General features: G+C 37.2%; 1 protein-coding gene across 3 annotated transcripts in view; it reads right to left on the minus strand.

The window, feature by feature from the left end:
• TSPAN12 (tetraspanin 12) overlaps positions 1-27,916 on the minus strand; it is a 65,698-nt gene that overhangs the window by 13,521 nt on the left and 24,261 nt on the right. For all 3 annotated transcript variants that reach the window (XM_043872770.1, XM_043872772.1, XM_043872771.1), the window contains 3 exons: positions 13,302-13,376; positions 8,845-8,952; positions 4,388-4,531 (listed from right to left, as the gene is read on the minus strand). In XM_043872770.1, coding sequence (XP_043728705.1) covers positions 4,388-4,531; positions 8,845-8,952; positions 13,302-13,376 — 327 coding nt within the window. The remainder of the gene's footprint in view (positions 1-4,387; positions 4,532-8,844; positions 8,953-13,301; positions 13,377-27,916) is intronic.

Raw genomic sequence — 27,916 nt, forward strand, 5'->3', positions numbered from 1 at the left:
CTTGGAGAAGGGGTCACAAAGAGTTGGACACGACTGAGTGACTTTTACTTCACTTTCACTTTCACCAAGAAAGTCTTTCTTTAGCACATGGCCCTGTTCAGAGTCTTCAAAGTGATTTTCACCACTTGAAATGATCTTTTATTGCTATTTTTTTCTTGTTGAATGTCTAACCAGAATATAAGTTATACTGCAAGAGAACGTTTTGTCTGCAACATTCTCCACTATATCTTCAGCATTCACAACAGCACTTGGAAACCAGTAAGTAAAACTTTTGAATGAATGAATGGGACAGAACCAAACTGATGGTCAGAGATATTTTCACCTGTGAATTTTTGAATGTGTACTTTTATACCAGTGGATAGCTCATTACGGATATTTGAGGAGCTGTGTGCCAAACCAAACAATACCTCTGATAAAAATGTTTTTAAAATGTGTGATTACTGCTCTATTTCCACTCTGTCATTTTTCACAGATTTCAAATATGTCATAAAATATTATTGGGTCAGGGACCATGCAGGCCACCAGATGGTTCAGAATTATTTATTTCCTTGATTTCAGACTGCTGAAGAAAGATTGCAGGAAGAAAGTCAGTTCTTATCTCTAAGCTTACAGAATATGAAAGATAAAAGGGACCTTGAAGTTCATCTAGTCCAGATTCACTCTTAATTTAAAAATCCATTCTACCCACCAATGACATAGTTATCTGACCTTGACTTTAATATTTTTAGTGATGAGACACTCACTGTTTTACAAGAGAACCGTTATCACAATTGGACGGATTTTGATGAGCAAGGTCTTCCTTCTATTGATTCAAAATTTCCTTCCTGTAACTTCTGGCCCTTGGAGCAACAATAAATAAGTCTAGGTCCTGTTCGGAATGATGAACTTTGAAATATTAGGAGACATCAAAATATCTCTTTTTAGTACTTACTATTGCAGAATAAATTTTCCTGAATACCAATAGCTGTTTCTCACTTGTTTACATTTTTAGACCCCTCATAGTTCAGGTGGATAATCTCTGGGCACATTGCAATTAGGAAACATGTTCTCCAGGGCAGAGAGGAATTAACTCTTATTTTTAATGATGGATTTAATTGTATTTGTGCCATAAAGCTATTAAGTGATCCACTTTTATAAGTCAGCTATACATATAATTATGTGCTATATCATTACCAATATCAGCATCTGTTATTAATTATAAAATGCAAAAGCAGATTAGTCTGATATAATGAACCTCTATATCTGCTGGAAATCTGTCTATAGAACATCCCAGAACTGATATTGTCAGCTTGCTTTTGAAAGTCTTTGATGAAAATATGAAAAAAACTTTAAAAATAATATGGATCAATTTGCCCATGCACAATAGTGTAGCTCTTTTTAATCTTAAAATTCATGTAACAGCAATTATAGACATCCTGAAGTAAAGCACCTCATTAAAATACTACCAGCAAAAGTGAATTGCATTTTTAAAGCAAAAAATTTCATTAAATATTTAATTAACTGCTTCTCAACTAAGTAACAAAACTGAAGTGAATCTGTCCATACTCAGATTTTGTAGGAAGATGTAAATTCATCCATGTTTTGTCATTCTCAAGGATCAATATTGGTTATAATCATGTTAATAGTATTAATCACCAAAGAAGGTAGAAATTATTACATATGTAGCCCAATAATTTCCCATATTGACTTCCTACTCCTAAGAATTAACAAATGGATTAGATTAAGTTCACACTAGGAACACTGATAGGTTTCAATTCATATGTCTACATTCACATGTAATCATCTGGGGCTTTTTATGGATTTTGGTTTTGGATTTTATTCTGCAATTTTTTTTTTAATCCCAGGAGGCAGCATTCCCTGGGGCTCACATTCTAATAAGTAAATGTCTGTCTGTAATCATCTGTTTTGCTTTTTTTAAAAACCTAGTGGTGAGTTATAATGTATTGGAATATCCACAACTATGTCTGCATTTACTATTATCTTAGAAATATTTAGCACAACCTCCTGTTTTATGAAATCAACAAGACTTTAACTATTGAACTTATTAGGTGACTATCCCTACTATAGATACCAACCAATATTCAGATTTCACCCCCCAAAAAAGATGTAGCATATCACTAAGGAACTCAAGAGACACTGGACAAATAATTCTTTGTTCAATATATCTTGTATATTCCTTTTCATTCAAAGTCAAAATGCTACTAAGCATAATATGCTTAAAATGATAACATCCAAACACAATACTTCCGAGTAGTGTGGGGCATGACTACAAGTATTTTGATTATCCTTTAAAATAAACAACCTGAGTTATTCAGCTGCTTCAACAATTCTCGGCCCGTCCAAATTCATATGTTAAGGCCCTAAGCCCCAGAACCTCAGAATGTGATCTTATTTGAAAAGAGAGTCTCTGAAGATATAGTTAGTTAAGATGATGTTATAGTGGAGAAGGATGGGCCCCTGGTCCAACATGACTGGTGTCCTTATGAAAAAGGGAAACTTGGAGACAAATGCAAACAGGGAGACTGCCATGTAAAGACAAAGGCAGAGACGTGGGTGATGCTTCTACAAGCCAAGGAACGCCAGTGATGGACAGCAAACCACCAGAAACTGGGGGAGAGGCACAGAACAGGCGTTTCCTCACAGGCATCAGAAGGAACCAACCTTCCTGACACCTCCATCTCAGACATACAGCCTTTAGAACTGTGAGTCAATTAATATGTTTTGTTTAAGCTATCCATACCGTGGTGCTTTCCTACCTTAGGAAGACTAATACAATTCTGAATCTCTTAAAAATATTTGGCACTTCTCTCTGTGGCATGTCTTCAGAGCCCAAAGAACTTTATTTTGGATATCTTAAATGTGACATAGCCTTGTCCTCTCAGACGAATTTTTTAACAGCCAAAAGTTACTCATATTTAAGATATGTATGAGATGAAGCACTTGTGTCGGTAATCCAGCATCTTTTTCAAATTTGTTAATTTACACTATAAATTAATAAAACTGATTTTCTCTTTGTGTATCTTTACAACTGACTTTAGCAGATGGCCTAAAAGATGTTTGGAACAATAATAGTATTTCCAGGGAAAAACAGATACGTGTTGTGTGTGTATATCATATTATGAATGGTGTCAATTATTATTTTTATGTTAAGATGATTTGTGGTATCCAGATGCTTGACTGGTGAGGTATCTGGGAAATGATCCCAGCTTCCCTTCCATCTGATTTACATTTTGAGCTTCCATTCTAGATCAAGACTACAAAACCTTCTATAAAGATGTTTATATCTGTGTGGTCCTACATAGGAACTGCTAGTCCCAAGTAGCTGTGGAGCACTTAAAATGTGGCTAATGCAACTGAGCAAATGCAATTTTTATTTGATTTAATTTTAACTGAAACAGGAACATGTAGCTATTGGCTGGTAAAGAATCCAACTGCAATGTGGGAGACCTGGATTCAATCCCTACGTTGGGAATATACCCTGGAGGAGGGCATGAAAGCCCACCTCAGTATTCTTGCCTGGAGAATCCCCATGGACAAAGAGCCTGGCAGGCTACAGTCCATGGGGTCTCGAAGAGTCAGACACAACTGAGCGACTACGCACAGCACAGCTACACTGGAATGATGTAGTTCTAGATTTTAATTTGAAAATAAGATTCCCCTAGCAAAGTTTGAAAGTCACCATTAAAAATGAAGGAATAGGAAAGCTTCTGCTAACAAATGAATAACTGATGATTCTGACAAATTCTCCCAGAAAACCTAACTATGAAAGTTTCTTGGCCACTTGACAACTGATTTGAATCCTAGTGAGCATGTCATTAAACCAGCTAAAACTAACATCACTGATCATTAACCAGCAGGGGGACCTGAAGACTTGAGGACAGCATTTTCTCTGGGGAGTGGAGAGAAACACAGAGTTGTGTGTGTGTGTGTGTGTGTGTGTGTGTGTGTTTTGTCATTTTTGTTTTGTTTCCTTCCTTTCCCCCCCTCCCATGTTTTAGTATATATGGAAGCCCTAAATACCTATTCTCTCAGGAACTCCAAACCTTGTCTTCCTGAAAATCCAGAGCTAGTCACACACTCTGCATGTCTATTTTAAAAGCACCCTTAGGAGGTGGTGATGGAGGTTGGTTCTAGACAATACAGTTCAAACTCCAATTAATTCTAAAACCTAATCTTTCCCAATTTTCTTTGTTAAAATGTGATCAGTATTCAGACTTTTATATTTATTTTTAGCTTGGTTCCCTTTCTTCACATTTCAGAGGAAAAAATATTTCAAGTTCTTTATATTTACAAAGAAGAGGAAAATTGCATTGGCCTGTTGTTGGTTCTTTACTTCCATGGTAAGTAAGTTGGTTCTTTACATTCCATGAATGACACATGGCCTTACCTCTTGATAGAGGTCACTGAGATCTTCCTGGTGGGCCTGTTTGGAACACCCTGGGAATTCCCTAACACAACAGGAATCCGGGGGCCAGTCCATCTCTGTCATTTCCAGCCAGTCGGTGAAATAGACAACTCCACAGCACTTGAACTGCAAAAGAATGACTGGTCAGGCTCAGAAACAACAAAAATATTTTCTTAACTTTTGGGAGATTAAACGTTAAATTTCTTAAATTTTTGCACCCAGAGCTAAAGTCACTTCTGTCATCACCTAATGATATGTGCACATTCTATGTTGACAACAAAAATGTAGGAGAGGACTTCATAATGGAACAATTCTGAACAATAATGCCCATAATGCATGAAGACAGATCAGGCATGACTGAGACTCATTCCCCAAGTGTAAGCTCCTCTACAAGTGATCATAGAGCAATAGTATTAATACACATACTAACAAAACAAATAGCTGAAATCTTGCATTTAATATTAAGCCTCTAGCTACTAGGGAATAGTTGATCAATCTATTTGCATATTGCCTAGTTACCAACTTAACTGCTTCACAAATTCAAATATTATACTAAATGTTTCTGCAATCTCTGTAGAAAGATTTTTGGCCAACAGCCCGCATCACAAATATTACCCAACTTGAGTTCATTAACCACTAAATTTCCAAAAATTTCTGAGATATAAACATAGGTTTGGCTGACAAATTTTTATTCAATTGAGTGAGAATCTTGAAAAAAGCTGTCATATCCTATCACCATAATCTCAGAAAAAATGATGTGCTTTTAGCTTGAATAAAGTTGGGTTTAAGACAAACTAAAGTTGTTTTGTTTTGTTTTTTTTTTTTAGTCTCATTTCACCAACTATTAACAAAAACTTTCTCTGGCCAAGGTTTAGAAACACTGCTTAAGGACATATTTAGATTAGACTCAGAGTAATTAACTATGAAAACTTTCTGCCCTTGGGTAGAGGAGGATTACTCTTCCATACAGTCAGAAAGAAGGACTATGCCTGGGCAGTCACTGAGAAGAATTCTGCCAAGAGCAGCTGGCTTTGCAAATTATGTAGACCAATTGATCAATCTGTGTTCAGGATTAACACTGCATCATAAAATATCACAACCCATCATTTCAAAATTTATCTAAAATAAACTTTAAAGAATTCTGAACTTCTTTTGTGAAATGAAACGAGATGATTTAACATGTTTTCAGTTGTTTAAACATCTAATTTTGAACGAGAAAAAAAATCATCTTGAATACTGTAAATGATGAATCACTGATGCTATGAGTAATATTAAGTTTTCCAAGAAACTTAAGAAATAATTTTAGTATTTTCCCTGTATGTATTTTTGTCTAAAAGATACAAACATCACAAATTAAGGCAAACATAATTTAATACCACATATTTCACCTGTCATTAAGTATCCATAAAAAAACACATATAGTAAAAATGACTACTTTCCCAAAATCATAAACTACTACATTTCCAAGTTAGTCTTTTTAAATCCCTGCATGCAGAGGAAACCTACTTCTCATTTCCTAACCTCGTGTGTTTTTCTGTGTTGATGACAGGAGGACAGTTCTGTGAACACTCTGACTCCATCCACAATAGAACAGTCCATTTATCTGGCCTTGTCATGAAGTGAGGCACAGCACAGAAATAACTTTTCCAAATAACTTAAGCATTTCACGTTCTGGGCCAAACATTTTTTTATTTTAATAAGTCACTGAGATATTGTTTCTTTTTACATAATTGTTTTTCTTCATCAATAGAAGATACTGAATTGATACTGAAATTCTTCCTGAAAACTGCCTTATGACGCAAACCCATTCTTAAGCCATACATGACTATGGACTACATCTCTTTAGGCTATTCCTGCCTCCTGTAGTCACACTGTGAGATGGAATCACTCCTCTAACAGGTTGTCAAACTGGAAAATCCCACCACCATTTCACGTAAGCAGAACCACAGGCTCTGATGAACAGGTCAGGTAAGTTACCAAGATCACCAATCAGTGAGTGATGGAGCCTATTCATTCCCAAGCCTAAACTCCCACCTCTATGTTTAAAAAAAAATACATTTTTAGCATTAGCTTTTTTTTTTAAAGTAGTGAATAAACATCACTAGGGCTCAAGTGAGTGTCTGCTAAAGTGAGGTGCATAAACCACACCGAATGAAAAATCAGGAAAACTACTGCCTGATAAGGTTGCTTTCAGCTCTACAATTTATTTTGGAAGAAGAGTGTTATCAACTGAACTGTGTCCTCCCGACCTTACCAGCAAAATTCATGGGGTGAGGTTCTAACCTCCAGAATGTGACCATATTTGGGAAGAAAAATCTTTACAGAAGTAATTTAATTAATCTAAGGTCATAAAGGTGGTGGAGAAGGCAATGGCACCCCACTCCAGTACTCTTGCCTGGAAAATCCCATGGACGGAGGAGCCTGGTAGGCTGCAGTCCATGGGGTTGCTAAGAGTTGGACACGACTGAGCGACTTCACTTTCACTGTTCACTTTCATGCATTGGAGAAGGAAATGGCAACCCACTCCAGTGTTCTTGCCTGGAGAATCCCAGGGATGGGGGAGCCTGGTGGGCTGCCGTCCATGGGGTGGCACAGAGTCGGACACGATTGAAGCGATGCAGCAGCAGCAGGGAGGGCCCTAGTCCCACATGCTGCTGTTTAGTCGCTCGGTCGTGTCCAACTCTTCGTAACTCCATGAACTGTAGCCCACCAGGCTCCTCTGTCCTTGGGATTCTTCAGGCAAGAATACTGGAGTGGGTTGCCATTTCCTTCTCCAGGGAATCCCATATGACTGATGTCTTTATAAGAAGGGGAAATTTAAACACAGAGGGAAGATGGCACAAAAGACACAGGGAGAAGATGACTTTGGCCGTCCACAAGCCCAGGACAGAGGTCTCAGGAAAAAAGCAATCCTGCTGATGCCTTGATCTCAGACTTCCAGCCTCCAGAATTGTGAGACAATACATTTCTGATGTTTAAGCCACCCAGTCTGTGGTACTTTGTTATGAATGCAGCTCTAGTGAATTAATACAAGTGCCTTTCAAAAAGTCTTCCAGGAGGCCCAGAGATCTTCCCCACCTCCCTTTGGGTGAAATAGGCCTACACGATGGAGGAGAGAATTTACTATACAACAAATCCAAAAACAGGCGTGCTATCACTTGCAGTGCTATACAGTCTCCCTAAGTTGGATCCCTCTTTGTACCATTAGGGGGGAAAAAAAAACTCACTTTATTTTTTGACTTGAAATATCATGGTCTACATCACAAATCTCAGAAAATAAAGAGCTCTGGGAAGCTCCGATTCAGGGCAGTAGCTGAACACAGCTTACTATAAATTCCCCACATGCTTCATTTATTTTCCCTTCACATTGCTTTTAGTACAGATGAAAAGTAAACAAACAAAGTCAGGAAGCATTTACATAAACAGGAAATCTGTGCTGCAATGATAATTTTCACCATCTCAACAACTGTAACACAAAGAGTCAGATTTGGAGATTACCCTGGACTTGAACCTCTGCCCGTATCCAAGCCAGAGCGACTGAGCAGAGAGCAGGACATCTATTGTGCAAGACACAGATCCTCAAACACTCAGAGCCCAGGGTTCAATGACATGAACAGAAAGAGATATATTTGGTCACCTGAGGATCTCACTCCAATCACAAGGAAACTGCCTGGGAGAAGAACTTTGCTTGAATCAACGGTTAAAGTAACCAGATTTTAAGCATCTAAATATAGTCCTTGTTTGAGAAGATAATGGGATGAGGTGCTATATGCAGGGTAAGTAGGAAAATCTAAAAACACCTAACTTTGTAATGTTATTGTTAAAACAATAAGCTAAATGAGATCAAACTCAGGATCCCATTCAATTTTCTCAACACCCAGAAGAGACAGGGGCTTTTATTATCCCGATTTTGCAGATGAGGAGACTGAGGCTTAAAGAAGTTAAGAAAATTACAGAAGCTCATGTAATAGTAAGCAGCAGAGCTAGAATTTGAAGGAAGGTCTTTCTTTCTAAAAAGCTATGCTTTTAATGATATACTGAGTCCTAATTCCCCAATGAGACCCATTATTTTAAATTTCTTAATGGTGTTTAAATTATAGAGAGCTCTAAAAATGATGAAAAATGATCCATTCAAATAGAGCTTGGGTAATTATCAAGGAATTCTCATTAAAAAAGAAAATTTACAGTAGTTTAGCAAAAGAGCTTTAAAAAACTCTATATGTGAACCATGTGAAATGAAGGGGAAATGATGTATATGGAAAGAAAAGCAGGGCATAGAGCTACTTCAAGTATTTCTTGATAAAGAACTACACCAGTGGTAACTAAATCATGGGCTTAACTGTTCAACACAGAGAAAATGACCAAAGCCAAAGCTCTGCACACTCATGAAAATGTGGCATTTATTCCATAGCCCTTACCTTAGAAAATGCAGCACTTACCTCTCTCTGAAAAAAATTCCAAGCATGAGTAAGCCACCGGTATCTCGGTAAGCCATAATTTGTCATTCTGGCTTTCAAAGTGACCATGTCTGACCACTGAACCGGAACCTAGAGATTAAAAGAAACAAAATATCAACAACTATAACATTCAAACAGCTACATTCAGACACATATATGTTTACATATTAACAAACAAATCACTGATAGACTCATCCACATATACTTATTGGAATATACTGCAATTGACAAATACTATCTTAAATTTATATTTGTTTGTGGTTTAAATTAACTCAGGGTTATTAAATACTTAGTGAATAATCTCTACATGTGCTAAGTGAGGAGGTACTTCATACTAAGCAGAATAATGTGAAATCACTTAATGCCAATATCAAGTGTAAGGAAATCACAAACAAATAAGCTATGTGTTCTATGGGCTTCCCTGCTGGCACAAACAGTAAAGAATCTGCCTGCAATGTGTTCTATAGATACACCTGAAGAGTTCCTAATAACAAATGATCCCTGCTGAAAAATGCCCTTTGATTTGAGTACATAATGCTATGAAATTGTTCTTTGAAGTGACTACAGATTATGATACTAAAATAAACAGAGAAGAATTAAGAAGAGAAAGAGTGCAGCTCAAGTCAAGCCTTATTCTAGAATAACCTTGTAAATACATTTTCAAGAATTGGATTTTAGAGGCAATTAACAGAGTTTAATCACAACAGAGCTTCAGGTACACAACACAACAGCTGGCAAGAAATCTAGTCTCAGCGTATCATGCTGTGATTTTCTTACAGCTGGAATTTGATTTATTAAAACATTGTTTTGAATTTTTACATCTGTCATGAGGGACATTAATCTATAGTTTTCTTTTAATCTCTTTGTCTAGTTTTGGCATCATGATAATCCTGGCTACATAGAAAGAGTTGGAAGGTATTCCCTCCTCTTCAACCTTTTTGGAAGGGTTTGTATAGATTTATCTATAGTGCCACAGGAGAAATGGGGTCACACAAATCCTAGTCTCTCCACACCTGTGGTATTAAAATAACTCTTAGGAGACTAGACAGACGTCCACATCTGATCTATGGAGCAATATGAACTGGGCTTAGTCAAGCAAATTTGACACTAATTCAAGATTCATATCTTTCTGAAATCTTATTTTTAACAATAGTAATATCAACAGTAGTTTAAAAATTCCTGGCCACAAAAAATCTTCATTTTGTTCCTTTGTTAAATTTAATTTTTATTACTTGGAAATGGACAATACAAAAGAAAACACCCCAACATCTAGGCACACAACTTTGTTCCCTAAATAAGAGCTGACTGGGTATACCTTGTGTTCATATGGTTTCAACAAAGTTCAGAGAACTAACCAAAGTTCAAGCTACTTCCTATAAATTCTTATTATCTCATATCCTTTGAACATAAAATAAACGGAAGTGAAATAAATTCTCTAGAAATGTATAATCTGAAGCAGTTAATATTATTGACAGATTTTATCTAGAGAAGGAATGATGAATGGGAGGTGAATATGTATAAAAAACAGAAATAATGGGGAAATAGGCTGTCTGATGCCAAATATCTTGATTTGGTTATTGTTGTTGTTCAGTCACTAAGTTGTGTCTGACTCTTTGTGACCCCATGGACTGCAGCACACCAGGCTTCCCTGTCCTTCATTACCTCCCAGAGTTTGCTCCAGCTCATGTTCATTGTGTCGATGATGCCATCAACCATCTCATCCTCTATTGCCCCCCTTCTCCTCTCGCCCTCAATCTTTCCCAGCAACAGGACCTTTTTGGTTATTAGATCTGGTTATTAGAACAGTCTTATTTTTAATTTATTTTCCAAAATAAATATAAGTCATTTCCCTCTTGTGACCACAATCCATCTGAGACTAAATATAGCAAGAAACAGAGGAGGTCATTGAGGTTCTGGCACAAAATACAGTGATCTGGCCATGAAGGAAAACACACATGTATATTGGCTTCTTGCATGGAACAGCTACGAGCACAAAGCCCATTCTATGTAAAGGCTGGGTTCTGCAAAATTTGGCAGCTAATAAACCTTAATGGCACTTTTCATTCACACTGCTATTAGCGCAAAAGCAATAAAAAAAATTCTGACAAACTTTTTTCCTTAAAGGACTACTTTCCACATTTCTCTTTTAAACAGCCCTTATTTTATCCTGGTGACTTAATGGGGGGAGCGGAGATTTACACAAGCAAAACAGTGATGTATACTTCAGCTGGCACAGCAGTGTACACCCATGTAGCACCATTGTGATACTAAGAAAATATTTGCCCATCACCCCTTCGTAGAATAGAAGAAAGTACTTAAAATACATACATTCCAAAAAAAAATACATACATTCCTTTCTGTCTCCTCAAGTTCCTTAGAATTACATTAGAGTCCAAAGATTTCCTTTAAAATACTTAAATTAATTCATTTCAAACTTGTTATAACTTAGGAAATTAATCAAATATTAATATGACATATACACTATACAAACCTTTTTTAAAATCCACTAGAAAGTAAACTCATTTTGAAAAACCTCTTAATTACCAAAAAAGAACACAAAAGTTGAGATGAGGCCATCAAGAATTATATAGTTCAGTTCAGTCACTCAGTCGTGTCCAACTCTTTGCAACCCCATGGACAGGCTTCCCTGTCAGTCACCAACTCCTGGAGTTTGCTCAAACTCATGACCATCGAGTTGGTAATGCCATCCAACCATGTCATCCTCTGTCTTCCCCTTCTCTTCCTGCCTTCAATCTTTCCCAGCACCAATTTACTGTATAATTACTGTATAATTTATGAGAATTATACAATTTACTATCTATTCTTGAATGTTAAGGAGATCCATGTGTTTTTTGAAATCAGAAACAATTAATGACACCAAAACTGAGTCCCTGGGCCCAATTACTACTTCACTTTCTTAACATACCAAGTTTCTAGGGACAGTGTGAAAATATGATTCTCAAACCAGCAAGAGCCTTTCTATTTTAATGGGACATTTTGTTTTGAAGATAGTGCTTAACTTTATATTAAACTAGCTAGAACCTGCCCTGACTTTTCGATTTTTTAACACAGAAGAAAATAACCATAAATTCCCTCTTCTTCCTGAGAGTTGTCACATATTGAAAGCATGAGTGTTTTCAGAGGGGCTCAGGGGCGTGGCAGTGTCAAAGGGTAGTCTACATGTAAGCTGAAGTATGTAGGGTAGCCACTAGCCTATAATTATCACTTAGTATTGAAACAGAGTCACAGTATAGTAGCAGATTCAACATAGAATCTTTAAAAACTGTATCAGTACCAGAAATGTCTTCAATTTTCTTACACGGCTCCCAAAATGCCTCTCAGAAACAGGTGCAAAAGAATCTCCTCTTCTTAAGAGCTCTTGGGGGCTTCCCTGGTGATCTAGAGGTTAAGACTCCATGCTTCCACTGCAGTGGGCAAGGGTTTGATCCCTGGTCAAGGAACTAAGATCTCATATGCCATGCAGACAAATAAATACATAGTAAAAAATCAATCAAACAAACAAAAAACCTTCTTTATTGAAAAAAAGAAGAGTGTTGTTAAGTTTTGAAATGTTGAAGACTAATCTGGAGAACTTGCCACAAATACAAATACTCAGTCCCGGCATTTCCCTCTATTCCAATTTAGCAGGTCTGGCCTAGAGCCTTATACTGTGCCTTTTAATGAATCACTCTGATGGACTCCTGCTGTACACAACTCAAGACTACATGTTGGAAAAAACATCATCTTCCTCAAATAGAATTCTTCTATGAGGCTCAGAGTAGCCAGCCTTCACAGACATGCAAAGGTGCTCAACCTCACTGATAATCAATGCACCAATTTTTCCAATGGAGTGAGCAAAGAATAAAGAAGTAATAATGCCCAGGGGAGTGAAGGTGTGAGTGGTAAACCAAACATGGCTTGTAAAACCTTAAGGTTAACAAACTCTCATTCTCATTCATTCTAACACACACTTCTTAATTTGGCAGAAGACACTTCAGCTTGCTGTAAACAAGAGGGCATGTTTCCTAGACATCAGCCTACAGCTGAAGGCAGCATTTTATAAGGTTTTCAAGTATATTTTCAAGACTTCTCAAGTCCTGTTGCAAATGTGAACATTTCATATTATTCACTCAGAAGTTCATAAAATTATTCGAGAACATATATTATTTTTGGTTTATTAGATCCATGTTTAAGCAATCTGTGGAATTAAAGACATGTATTGGAGTAGAGGAAATGAAATATTACAAATTATACTTTGGAACTATGATGTAGACACAGGAGAAAAACACTACATTTTAGAAGTATTGGGAGTATGCATTGTGACAGAAGGCATAAACATTCAAATTAATAATCATGTGCCTAACAACTCCAGAGTATCGGATTTAAAAGGCTGAATGAATTCTGTTTCAGATTATGGTTATATTCCATTTTGAACTCACCATTATTTCTTGTTCATATGTCCAAACACCACAAGCCAGTTCTACACAGAAAATGACAAGTAAACTTCCAAAATACTGTAGGAGAACAGAAAATGAATGCTGTTAGTATAGAATCAAAGTAAAATACGGTCATCAGAGACAAGCTAAGTATTATTCAGTGTTGCTCACCCAAAGGACAAGAAAGCAGAGGCATGTATTCAAGAAGCTCCCTCCCTTGGGAGCAGATGGGGAAAATTTCAGCAAATTTTGAGGCATCGGCAGGCAACATTCAATACTTACCTAAGTGGGTCATTTGGATAGTGTTCCATTTATCAAATGCTTTTATAATTATCTCTCAACAGATAACACTACCTTATTTTACAAATGAAGAAATTAATGAGAAAAGTATACAATATGACTTGCTCGAGAATGTGCATAATAAATTTTAGAGACCTAGACCACTGCAGCATGTTCCATGTGCTGCTCCTTGCCACTTCTCCAGTCATGCAGGTCACTTTACAGAAGTAAATAGTAAAAGGGTGAGAAAGAATGCGCTTTCTGAAAGTTCACTAATTCCAGCAGAATTAAAACAACTCCACTGGACTTTCCTAGTGGCGCAGTGGATAAGGATCCGCCTGCCACTGCAGGGAACATGGGTTCAATCCCTGGTCTGGGAAGATTCCACATGCCGTGGAGCACCTAAGCCCGTGTGCCCCAACTACTGAGTTCAAGCTCCAAAGTCTGCGAGCCACAACTGCTGAGCCCACAAACCCTACAGCCAGCAAGCCACAACTACTGAGCCCATGTACTGCAACTAGAGAAGCTCATGCGCCTAGAGTTTGGGCTCTGCAAGCAGAGAAGCCAGGCCAGCCATGGAAAATTTGTCTTCTCTGGTGCCAAAAAGGTTGCGGACCATTGCTATACAAAAGATAAGGTAATATTTTCTTAAAGAGATTCCATTTTATAAGCCCTTTTATTTTCACCCTATGTAGTATTTCTGGTCAGTTTCAATCTACTCAGATCTCATTTCCAAGTGCTGCCTTACTTTGAAGATTTTAGCCTTAAAGTAATCAGAAGAAAATTCGTGAACACAGTACTCCAAGTCAGTTTTTCTCCAAATTCACCTTAATACTTAAGAAATGTCTAGACATGAACAATACCATATCTGCACTTTATATTACAAAAAAAAAAAACAACAAATGTCCAATAACTATATGCTAGGTAAATGTTCTTATCTTTGGTAAGACCCTAGGAGAAAGTGAGACTCCAGAAAAAAAAAAAAATTACACTATGATATACTTTTGCTTTCTCAGATCTCCAGCCTAAGTTTTGTCCAAAACTGACTTCCAGTTAGGGTTAGGATGAGATAAAGTCATCCTCATATTGATCATTGCACAGAGAATCACTCAGTCACTTTTAGTTTAAGGGCTGGATCTAAGAGCAGCATTTATAAAACCTGGTGTTAATCCATAGTTTACACAGAACAAAACCAGCAAAGAATTCAGCAACAGCTCCCACTGAGCTTTGTTATGGTAGGAAGTGTACATACGTATCACATTTCACTACAAAACCGTCTGTTGTCCTCAACATCATTGAAACATTAGTGGATCTCTCCTGATGATGTCAGCATGTGTCTCTCAAGCCCTTACTCTCCCTACACACATGGTGTGCTGAGATGACCTGTACCAATCACACTTGCTTCCTTGGTGGCTCACACAGTAAAGAATCTGCCTGTGATGTGGGACATCTGGGTTCAATCCCTGGGTCGAGAGGATCCCCTGGAGAAGGGCATGGCAATCGACGCCATTATTTTTGCCTGGAAAATCCCCATGGACAGAGGAGCCTGGAGAACTATAGTCCATGGTGTCACAAAGAGCTGGACACGACTAAGCGATAAGCACACAATCGCATTTGCAGAGCAACTCTTCCCCTCGTCCTCCACAAATGCTGTCCTAGAAAAGCTCTGAATTTGGAGTCAGCCGATAGCAGTTCAAACTCAGCTCTGAAACACTCTGATCTCTGGAAAATCATTAAACTGCCCTGAGTTCAGTCTGCTCATCTGTCTGATGAAGATAGAAAGAAAGTCTTCTTCACTGTTATGATCTGACTTGACACATGGGAAAGTGGTTTGGAAAATTTAAAATTTTGAGTTTGTAAAGCATTATACAAATGCTATTCTGAAGTAGTTTGTTTTTTTTTTTAATTTTTTTATTAGTTGGAGGCTAATTACTTCACAACATTTCAGTGGGTTTTGTCATACATTGATATGAATCAGCCATAGATTTACACTTATTCCCCAATTAGTTTTTGAAATACAATCCCATATGGACCTGTCCTTTCCTCCTGGATTTGCCGTTAATTCCCTGCAGTGTGCTGCAGCTTCTTCCTCATCATTGTTTTCCAGTATTTCACCTCTTGTTCTTTATCATTTTACGTTTCTCCTCCCCCTTGTGTAGCAGAGCTCCTGTACATCAGCTCTCAGCGGCTTCAGGTTTTAAACCAGTTGGCTGCCTCACCCACAAGTCACTGTGCTCACTAACCTGCCAGATCATCAGTTCTGGCTGGCAGGGATCTTGTTCATAAACATTATTTTATCCTCAGTGCCTAAGGAGCACCTGTCACACTGCAGGTATTTAATAAATGTCGGTGCGAATAATGATCAGCTTACTAACTGAAAAAAAAAAAAATTTTTTTCAGATTTCCTTGAATTTCTCTGGCTAATTTAAGCTCTGAGTTTCTTGTCAACATTTGACTCCCCTTGACTTCTGCTTACACATTTCTATTCTAAATATTGCCTCTCTGTTTTACTACATGTCTTTCTGGAGGATTATCCTATGATAGTTCAGTACGCCTTTAAACAATTTACATAGTTAAAGAAAAGGAACCATATGCAAACTCTCCTCATCTTTCCTGAGCGTCTATCAACTGAATATCTTAAATAAATAAAGTCTGAGAAAGTGTATTTATACAGGGGACTTAGAATACAATTATTTGCATTAACAAACTGTTTTATTTGCTTTAAAAATGATTTGATATGACTTTCTTAAAAGAGCTAAGTTCTACTGTAAGCTAAAATTGTGTTCTATGAATAAGTTTTATACCTAAACGTATGTTCATGAAAAAACTGCATCAAATAAAGCAAGCTGATAATAAGATACGCCTTCAAAATTATGCAATTAATTAATGATTTTTTTTTCACTAAATCTCTCAAGCTGAGACTAACTACCTTTCAGTTAAAAAATGAGCATCCTCAACTGGGTTAGATAATAGAAGATTAGGTAAAACACTGTAGGTGAAATTGCTTTATTGACTTTTTTCAACTATACAAATGTAAGAACATGAGCTTTGAGGTAAAATAGACCTGGCTTCAGATTCTGGCTCGTTTACATACCAGTTGGATGACCTTGGGCAAACCACTAAGCCTCAATTTCCTCATCTGGAAAATAAGAATATTAAAATTACCTTGCAGTGCTGCACTGAGGATTTGGCCAGGTAAAGAACTGTCCCATAGGAATCATTACCTAAAGGGTAGCTGTTATTAACCATATCCTGGTATCTATTAGAAAATAAACTCCAGGAGTACAAGAAGTACCATTATGTTTTATATACTTAACACACTGCCTGGCACAGAACACATACTCCATGAATATTTCTTTAATAGATGTAACTATGATTGGAGGATGACAGCAAATAAAACTGCTCATTTCATCCTAAAGACAACCAGCCACTTCCACTAGCGAACAGCTAATCCCCCAAGTTATTTGGTGAAATCTTTAGCAAAAATCCCTGTCCACTGAGAATATAACTGGTATTTTACAAAACATCTTTATTAGGAAACTAAAGAAGGAAGGGTGTGGAGGGTGGGGAACTTGACTTCTTTTTTCAAAATACTGAAATCAATTCTTCTGTTATTTTAAACAAAGGTTGGCCACAGAAGGGCAAGAATGGCACAGTTTACCAGTCCCTTTGTCCCCTGGATGTATTTGAGGAGGAAGGTAAAGGCATGGAATCCTGCCTTCCTATTAACCCTTCATGACTTGTAAATAAACACATCCTCCAAGAGAAATAAAGGGGATTCATTTCCCTTGTTAAAGATTATTTCATCTTATTATATGTGTACAGACAAGAGAGCAAAATCTCAAGGAGGTCTTTTCTTAAACAAATATTTATTTATAAAAATAAGCTGGTTCCCTGACACTTCCCCTACTCCCCAGAATTTCCCCCTAAAGAAAGTAGGTTAAGTACATGCCTTTATCCCTTTTCCCTCTTGAAACTTCAGTACAACAACAGTAAAGGGATATTTTTAAAAGACCTAAACCCAGAGGTAAAGGAAGAGAAGACAATAGCAAGTATATTTTGGAAGGTACAAAGCAAACAGATGAATAGCAAGTTTCTCAGCAGTGGAGAAACCTGGGAATAACCTGATTCATATACAGAGCCCCCCAGATGCTCAGGTACTGGCAGCCCTGGTATGAGCTTCCACTTGTGGAAGTGGATGAAAGTAGAGCTAAAAAGAGGATGATGTGTTGAAAAATTGTTTAGGAAGAAATTAGAGACCTCTGGTCCCCTTCTCTACTATGTAGCTGAGTGACTACCCACCCCTACCAGTACAGAAGTTAAGGGATGGGGTGTTATTCTGTGGAAACAGTAAAACAGAGTCTCAAAACTGGGGACACGCAGTATAGTCGAGGATAAAGGAGAATACTAGAAACAGAATAGTTCAAACTTAAATATTTTTCCCACAAAAGTTCAAAACCAAAATAGCATTGGACTTCTCAATAAAATACTGGAAGCTCGAGGCAGCAGAAGACTGTCTTCAAAATTCAGAGGGAAAAATTATTTCCAACCTATAATTCTATAGCCGTCAGAATTAACATGTAAGGGTAGCAACAGGGATGGACACGGAGATTATTGTACTAAGTGAAGTAAGTCAGACAGAGAAAGACATATATGTTATCATTCATATGCGGAATCTAATTTTTAAAAATGATACAAGTGAAGTTATTTACTAAACAAAAACAGACCTACAGATATCAAAAACAGAGTTATGTTTTACCAAAGGGAAAACATGGGGAGGAAGGATAAACCAGGAGCTTGAGATTAATACACACATACTACTATATACACGATAGATAACCAACAAGGACCTACTGCACAGGGAACTCTACTCAATATTCTGTGATAACCAATATGAGAAAAGATCTAAAGAAGAATGAGTATATGTGTATGTATAACTGAATCACACTTTGTTGTGCACCTGAAACTAACACAACATTGTAAATCAACTATACTCCAACAAAAAAAAATTTTTTTTTTTTTTTAAAGAACATGTAAGGGTATATAAAGCCACTTTTTAGGCAGGCAGTTTTTTAAAAAAATGTATTTCCTGTGTGTGTTTTTTCAGGAAACTACTGGAAGGTATGCTCCCTAAAACGAGAGACTAAACAGAGTAGGACAATGACTTGGATTCCAGGAAACAAGGGATCTAAAACAAACGCGAGGCAAAGGAAACCTCAGAATGGTGGTCAAGGGGCATCCCATGACGGCTTTGGCTTCCACAGTCTAGACTGGGCCCAGGACACGCTGAGATGGTTATTTTAAAAATAATCATCGATAGAATACCCCAAATATTTTACCATACAAGGAGAAAACATGCACCAGAGGAAGTTTAGAGTTAATTTAGACAGAAATATTAATACATGAAAAACAAAGAGAGTTATTAATCCCCCCCCCCAAAATCCAAAGGATTATTCCAGAAAGAAAAGGTAAACCCAGTAATTTACCTTGCCCAACTGTGAATAATATTTACATAGTCATGATCATGCAAACACTGTTCTAACCAAAATGATACATCTGTGTGGAGGTGAGACAGGAAGTAAGCGTGGTGGGGGATGGGGTTTGCTGAGGGGCAGGAAAGGATACCAGTTTCTCCTATTCCATAGATGTCAGTGGATAGACCTTAAAACTAGAAGAATGAGAACAGTTTCATTAAAATGTGATGTAAAGACATGGATGAAAATTTCAAGGGAATCTGCTAAAACAAAAATTGAAAGTGGTTGCTTCTTTCTTTGGAGTGTAAAATGATAAAGGTGGAGGACTATTTTTCATAAGAAGCATTTTAGAATTAAATTTACATTTTGGGTATGAAGCATTCTGATAAAAGTAAAAAGAAAATTAAACAATAGCCCTGCCCCTGACAACTTGGCGATCAAGATTAAAAGTCTGGTAGCTGGAGGATTTCATATGTTTTGTACAGAAAAGGTTATTCAAAAAGGCTGAAAATTTTAAGTAGCTCAATTATACTTCATGGTTATTGGGAGAAAAGGGGATGAATGACAGAAACTTATGCTCAGGTGATGAAACACCTTTTACTAAATGTATCTTCACTAACTGAAAATAGGAATGCTATACAAAATACAAAAGGTGTATATTTAAATGTGATTTGGGCTTCCCAGGTGGTACCAGTGGTAAAGAACCCATCTGCCAATGCAGGAGACATAAGAGATGCAGGTTCCATCCCTGGGCCGGGAAGATCCCCTGAAGGAGGGCATGGCAACCCACTCTAGTATTCTTGCCTATGAAATTCCATGGACAGAGGGGCCTGGCAGGCTACGGTCCACAGTGTCACAGAGTCGGACACTACTGAAATGACTTAGCATGCATGCACACAAATGTGATTTACAACCTCCCAGACGTCTCTTTCACTAGACCCTATTTGGAAATTTGAATCTCTCCTGTGATACTGCTTATTAAAACCCCACATACAGTCTATTTAAATCAGTGTGAGAGGGATTATTTTCTAACTTGGAGAATTCACTTTAGTCACAACATTTTGAAGCTTAGAACTCTAAGTCAGGGGCAATTTTGTTCCATGAGAGAGGCTTGGATTTAGTTTATTTGCTCAAGAAACATCTATGTTTGTACATATAATCAAGTACTATAAATATATATAATTAAAAGTATATAAAAGAATGTAAAAATCAAGTATTCTTATACATATATATGCATATATACAAATGTATGTGTGTTTATTATGCTGAGGATGTATGTCCATTATATGTTATTCTTCAATAAATATTGCAAAAATATGATTAGCTGTATCTTTGAAAGAGAGAATGGAACTAGATTCACTGAGAGACAACAGACAGAGTGCTAATAGCACAGTTACTGCAGCCAAGCACCCCGAATTCAGACACCAACTTGACCCCTTAATAGTTGGGCACATCACTTAACTTTTCTGTGTTTCTGTGTCCCCATATATAAAAAGGAGACAACAACAATGGCAACCTTATAGTATAGTTGAGAGAATTCAATGAGCTGATAGATGTAAAGCACATACAATAGTGGTTGGCAAATAGTACATGTTATATCAGGCATGTTGATGGTGATGTTAACAATACCTTACAACCCATCACCTATAGATCCCAACTACTGAACAGACACCCATACAAGTACATGTTCACATCGGTATTTACAAGAGCTTTCTTGTCTTTGAACTAAAACACCTTATTCTCATCTTTGAACTTTTCCAGTAGGGAAAAAAAGACTACCAAGAATATCAAAATTTTAAGGACAGCAAAAACATTCCTTTTTCCCTCCACCTAATAATGACTAGTTAAAGGCACAAATGCTGCCTTAACTGCTATGTCAAGTTCCTGGACAAGTTACATCAAAAATTCCACCTCCTCTTTTCATGTTTTGAACTTGCATTAAGTCAGTCAGATCAGCTTTTTTTAAATTAACAGTAAAATTAATTTTTGTTCTTTTTCACATTTTGCAATTTTTATAATGAAATATAATGCCATATGGCCAATGAGTGCTTAACAGTTCATTCACTGAACTTTCACAAAAACACTAATAAATGAAATAAGCATTACTTATTTACTGTTATTAATTGATTTAATAAAATTTCTAAGAAACGGACACAAAAGTAAGCTTTTATATAAAATATTTCAAATACTTTTTACTTTGAAGAAAACAGATTCATTTAAATTTTTTCATTTCTAACTTCGATCAATCTAATGAAAACAAGAAAGCAATCTGCCTTAACAAAGCCAATCAATTTATTGAGTGCTAATATTTATTGAGGATATTAAACTTTATAAGCAGTTGAGAAATATAGGAAAAGATACGTTGAATTACGAAGAGACTTTCTATAAGAAATATGTTCTATTAATATAAAACTTGGCCTCATCTTATCCAGTTTTATGGACAGAGGACTCTGAGATATATACTATCTAAAGGAATCGAAGAATCCTATATGCAATGTACCAAAACAGTGTGTGCATGTGTGTGTGTGCACTCAGTCATGTCCGACTATTTGCAACCCCATAGACTGTGGCCCACCAGGCTCTTGTGTCCACAGAATTTTCCAGTCAAGAATACTGGAGCCTACTCAATAAGAATACCATTTCCTACTCCAGAGGATCTTCCCCACCCAGGAAGTGAAACTGTGTCTCTTGCATCCCCAGCACTGGCAGGCAGATTCTTTACCACTAATGCCACCTTGGAAGCCCTACCATAAATAGGCAAAGTAGTTATTTTCCAAACTGTTTTTCTGGAAAAGAATTTTTACATTAAAGCAAAACTGTATGTCTGTCTTGTAAGTTTTTCTGTGCCAGCAAGCAGATATCAACTACATATCACAGAACCTCCTCAGTGAGGATATATTTCACTAAGCGAAAAGTAAAAATTATAAACATTGTAAAAGTTACTTTAATCTGCTAGTCTCTTAATTTATAAGTAAAGACTCAGGTTTTCTTCTTAAGTAACATTCAACACAATTTAAAACCACCAAAGTCAGATTTGCTTATCTTGGAAAATGAATACAACCTGAGACTCACCTCTCTGCAAATAAAAACTATTTCAAAATATAACATACTTGACCAGACATTTGAATATTTTAAAAACATGGTGCCTTTTGACTCCTACTTACATACTACGTAACCAACACTTTTAATAAACAAAAAGTTTGATGAAAGCCTGAATTCACTAAATGATAAATGATAAACTCCAGTCTCTACCCTGTCAAATGCTAAACTCTGCAAGCTTTCAGTGTTAAGTATCTCTGTGTCAGTTGTTTATTTTTCCTTTCCCAGTGATTGGAGGTTTAAAAATATTATATTACTTATAGTTAGTAAATAAGAGAATTCCACTGCCAAATATTTGTACAAGATAATGGAACGGCCGACATTCTGTTAAGAATCCACCCGGATGAAACTACTAACAGTCCAAGAGCACTTGTGCTTAGAACACATCCCTACACAAAGCCTTTGTTTTAGCCAAGTCTCAAAACGATGTCATAGCAGACATAGGCTTGGTACTTTCTGAAGGCCAATTATTCACCACGCTTCATGTGTCTTTACAAAAATTTCCAAGAAAAGGCAACATTAAATTTCCGTTCTTTGAAGAATCATAAATGAGTTCAGTTCAATCTAGTTAAGAAAAAGCTAGAACCATACACCAGATTTTGAAGAAATAAAGTCTTATTCTTGAGCCCATGCAGAAAAGCAAGCTAAAGCAAGAAAGTGATTGGTAAGCTGTGGTCCTTTGTTCATGTTTACATTTGAGTAAAAATATAGAAAACTTTTTGTAGTAATGTATCTTAATTTACCCTCCTTTCCATCTTATTGACACTGGTAATTGTTGAGCTAGTTTCTCTATCAGAGATGCTAGTGAAGTTCAGATTAGTAGGTGTTTGCTTCACACGCAGTTCAAACTATGAGAACAGTTCAAACACAGAGAAATGTGTTATGCCAGGATCAGAGGGACTCAGCCAAGGGCTATGGGTTTTCAGGGTCAGTGATGTATATCGTGACAGGTAAACCATTAAGGGTGAGACAATAAAGCAACTAACTGGTCATGCTAGACGGGTCACCACATATATAGTTTCTGTTGCTTTGTAAGCCAGGTCAGCTAACGTCTACAAGCTCGGCCCCATTGCAAAAGATTTACAGGGTGTTACTGATCTTAGAAGAGGCTGTCTCTATGTATTACTGGGCTATTCCTCAAAATGTGAGACAGGGGTCTCCACCACCAGAACCTGGGTAGGCAAGTACAGAGGAAGTATCCTAAGCAACACAGTCAAAGGACACTAGGCTCGATCCGACCCAAATCGCGCCTCTCAGTCAGACCCAAATGTGGCCAGATTCCTTGCAAACACCAGAGGGGCGGCAGTCATTACCACAGGCGTCTTTAGGACAACATCAGTTACAGCAGGCTAGGAAACTGGAAATTTTAAGAGACTTATTAGATAAAAAGAGAATTATACTTTACTATCTATAATAACTTTTGAATTGATCTATATTTGCAAAATTATATTCTAAATCACATTCTTTTGCTTTACCTTTATTTTCAGACAAGATATACATTTTAACTTATCTTTGTACATTTTTTTTTTTTTGATAAATCTACTCGAGTAAAAATACTTTCTTCCTGAACCAAAAATATGTATTTTCTTTTTTAAAATAATAAAATGTAAGAACACAAGCCTGTCCACAGTCACGCTTAAAGTTCAGGGAAAGAAAGTCATATGTGAATAATGATATAATTACAAAGTTGTCACCAAAGTGCCCAAACATCAGTAATAGAATCTAATGGGTGGAAGACACAATTTAATCGCACAAATTACAGATGAATTTTTTTAAATGCATGTTTGTTACAACAAATATTTTAGTTATAAGAATGTGGAAAAGTTGAGATCCTTGAAGACCTGCTTTTATAGACAGATTAATAACAATTTGAAAGGCCCATATCTATTATCATTAGATAAGTGCTTCTAACGTGCTTAAAAATTTTGTTCTCAAACAAGTTAAGCAGTTCTGTAACAATCCTCTGCTACTAGTCAACTGTTTATGGAACGTTTTTTCCCCTGAGCCTGGGAAACTGTGGCAGCATTCCAAAGAACTACTGTTCTGACCATTCCACAAGAGCCCTTGTCTGGCTGGTCTCCCTGAGGGCACCCTTGTCCCACACCCAGTTTCCTGGTGCCTACTTTAGCTTGATATGACTATAATTCTGCTATTAAACCTGAACTCAAAACATCCAGAGTAATACAATTTTTATGTCTGATGTACATCTGTGAAAAATTTCTAAAACCTTAGCTAGACTGCCCCACCTGAAAACCTTTATTCCTTCATTAGTAAAGGCACATTGGTAGAAGAAAAGTACATCTTCCATTCTCTCTTCTATCATTAAAAAAAGTTTCTCTAAATGTGAAGTCTGCTTAGGCCAGAGTGGCAGGATTGGGTAGTGATCCTCTGCCAGGTAAATGAGATAAGAGCCCAGAAGAAAGTAAGAGGGGATATTGCTTCAGGGTTATGTGGCAAAAGTTAGAACAGATCACATCACTCTTCAGCTCCCAAAACTTCACACTGCAGAGTATATGCACAGGATATTCAAGACATCTCCAAAATCTGGCTTAAGTCACACAGCCAAGTCTTAGCCCTGCATGCCTGGCACACATCTCTCCAATGACCTACACATGCCCTTTGCCAAGCACTCCATGGGCTTCTGAATCTTATCACAATTACTCTCTCCAGTAGCCTTTCAGTTCCTCAAAGTCCCTTGCTTCCCCAGCAAAGGTCTTTCCATCAACCTTTGCCCACCTCTGCCCATGATTCACTGGAATTCTGCGTGCCCCCTCAGATCTCAGCTCAAACTCTTCCTCTTGTCGCTTTATTAAATACTTCCAGTAGAAGAGGCTATCTATCCTTCCTTATAGATGTGTTTTTTTTTAAAGTATTTTAACAACACAAAAAAGAGCTTTAAGAATTAAAGTATTTTAATTACAAAAGGAAAACTCCTCAGGGTCTCCTTAAAAGTTATCAGTCTCTGTCTTCAACTCAGCTGTGTAACCTCTTCACAGAAACTTGAAAATTTATATTTTAAATGCTTGTTTCCTAGAAGAGTCACTGAACAGATTCATATTTTTACTTAATTAGAAGCAATTCTGACATTGGATATATAATCTAATAAAATTCCAATATTCTAAAAGATGTTTCTAAAATGTCTTCACAGCTGTGACCATATTGAGGAAATGCATAGCTTTCAAATTATAAAGTTTTACAGGGAAGCCTGGCGTGCTGCAGTCCATGGGCTTGCAAAGAGGCGGACACAACTTAGCGACTGAACAACAGCATGAAAAACTGAAATAATATGGTAATCTAAAGAAAATTCAGGGATAATCACTTATTTCTGAGTAATTCAAATATATTGCTTAAGAGGAATACTAAGTGATACAACTGCAGTGCTAATATACTCAAACTAAAATTAGCGTTTCTGTCATGTGAGCTGAGAAGAGTCATCTTAGTTTGAGCACATCATCGGAGCCTGTTATCACCCTGTATCTGAATAAAGGAGGAAATGGGCACTTCCCCGGTGATTCCCAGTGGTTAAGACTCCAAGCTACCACTGCAGGGGGCACGGGTTCCACACATGGTCAGGGAACTTCCCTGGTAGCTCAGCGGTAAAGAATTCGCCTGCCAATGCAGGAGACGCAGGTTCGATCCCTGGGTTGGGAAGATTCCCTAAAGAAGGAAATGGCAACCCACTCCAGTATTTTTGCCTTGGAAATCCCATCGACAGAAGAGCCTGACGGGCTACAATCCATGGGGTCACAAAAGAGTCGGATGAAACTAAGTGACTAAACCACCATCACCTACTGGAAACTAAGCCCCTGCTTAGTTGCATGGCCAAAAAGAAAAAAAAAGAAAGAAAAGAAAAGAAAAATTCACATTCTTCAGACATTGCATACAAGTAAATAATAAACTTCATTTTTCCAGAAAGTCTTTCTAAAAGTTATTTTCCTCACTATAGTTTAAACAATTAATTCTTAATTCTCATATTTTATGTCATTTGCTTCACTATTGATTTAACTCTATTTCCTAAGTCTTCTAGACACTGATATGATTTCAAATGAATAGTTACTGCTTCACCTAGGCCAAAGGAAGTCAACAGCAAACGTGAAAGCAAAAACTCTACACAATTGCTGAATTAGCGTCAAGGTAGCATTTGCTGAAATCACCCTTTCAAGAGCCTGTGTTGCCAGAGAAATATCTGTCACTGAACTCCACACAGACTGGGGACATTCACCAAATCAATGGGTATAGATTTATATGGCTTACATTTAGCCAAAGCTATCACAAATGTATATATGAAGAAACAATATATAACAAAACTTAAAATGCTTACTATGACAGAGTATACCTAAATTATACCAAAGTCAGAAATACAAAACCTTGAGCCATTCATACTTCAAACCCTAAAGTAAGCAAAAAGTCCAAAGAACACTCCAGATCCTGTCACAAAGACCCACCACTAAGGGCCAGGAATATCACGACACCTTTCAAATACATTTGCTTATGTGCTTTCCTGGGGTATAATTAGAGGCAATCTGGCCAGCAAAGAGACCAAGATGTGCAAACTCAGCCTCTGGATGCAGAAATGTCTACATCATCTTTGGTTTCCTCTGACTGAAATTTTTGTGAGTTTAACAACTAAATTTTAAAACTACAACTTTAAAAGAATTCTAGTTAACATGTCAAATTAAAATGCCTATATTGAATGGGCTATGTTTCTATTAGATGAGAAACACATAAATACTGAATAATATCCTGTTTCCTGATGTCAAGTAATACAAACATTACTATCATGTGCAAAAATACTATCTCAGCAAGGTATGCTGAATTCAGCTGTCTTCCATCCAGTCCCCAAAGTCTTGGTCCAGACCCCACCATGCTTCCAAGGACTAGGGCTATGTGCTCAGTCGATCAGTCACATCCAACTCTTTTGTGACCCCATGGACTGCAGCCTGCCAGGCTCCTCTGTCCATGGGATTTCCCAGGCAAGAACATTGGAGTGGGTTGCCATTTCCTTCTCCAGGGGATCTTCCTGACCCAGGGATGGAACCCGGGTCTCCTACTTGTGTATAACCACTAACCAGCCTTCCCAAAGCCTCCACTCGTAAATGTTATCATTTCATCAAATGCTAGACACACTCATTAACCATAGTCCAAGGGAAAACATCAGACTCTCCTACAAAGATCTTCATGGTCTGCAGACTACTTCAGTCGCTTTTCACTGACACCACAGCCACAAAAATTTCTAAGTTTTGCCTAAATTTGTCATGTTCTTTTATGGTTCTATTTTTTTTAAAATAATAAATGCTTGTTTAATGTGGTTTGTTTTCTTCTTTTTTTAATTAATTAATTTATTTAATTGGAGGCTAATTACTTTACAATACTGTAGTGGTTTTTGCCATACACTGGCATGAATCAGCTGACCCTGAGGGATGGGATGGGGAGCGATGTGGGAGGAGGTTCAGGATGGGGAACACATGTACACGGTTCTGTATCTTTGCACACATTCTGAATGTAACTTCTCTCCTCCACCAGAAAACTCTTATACACTTTCAACATCCAGCTCAAACAAAGACTCTCCTGCAAAATCTACTGGAAACCTCCAGCTGCTCCTTATTCAGGGTTCCCACACTAATTTATTTATAACTTTAATACTCTATTTTGCTTTTTTATTTTCTTTGCAGTCTCCCATTTCATCTCTGTATCTCATGTTTATCACAGACTGGGTACTCAACATATGTTTACAGAGGGGAAAAGGAAAGAGAGGGGCAGAAAAAA

The sequence above is a fragment of the Cervus elaphus genome, chromosome 18, assembly GCF_910594005.1.
Source record: "Cervus elaphus chromosome 18, mCerEla1.1, whole genome shotgun sequence".
Classification (NCBI taxonomy): domain Eukaryota; kingdom Metazoa; phylum Chordata; class Mammalia; order Artiodactyla; family Cervidae; genus Cervus; species Cervus elaphus.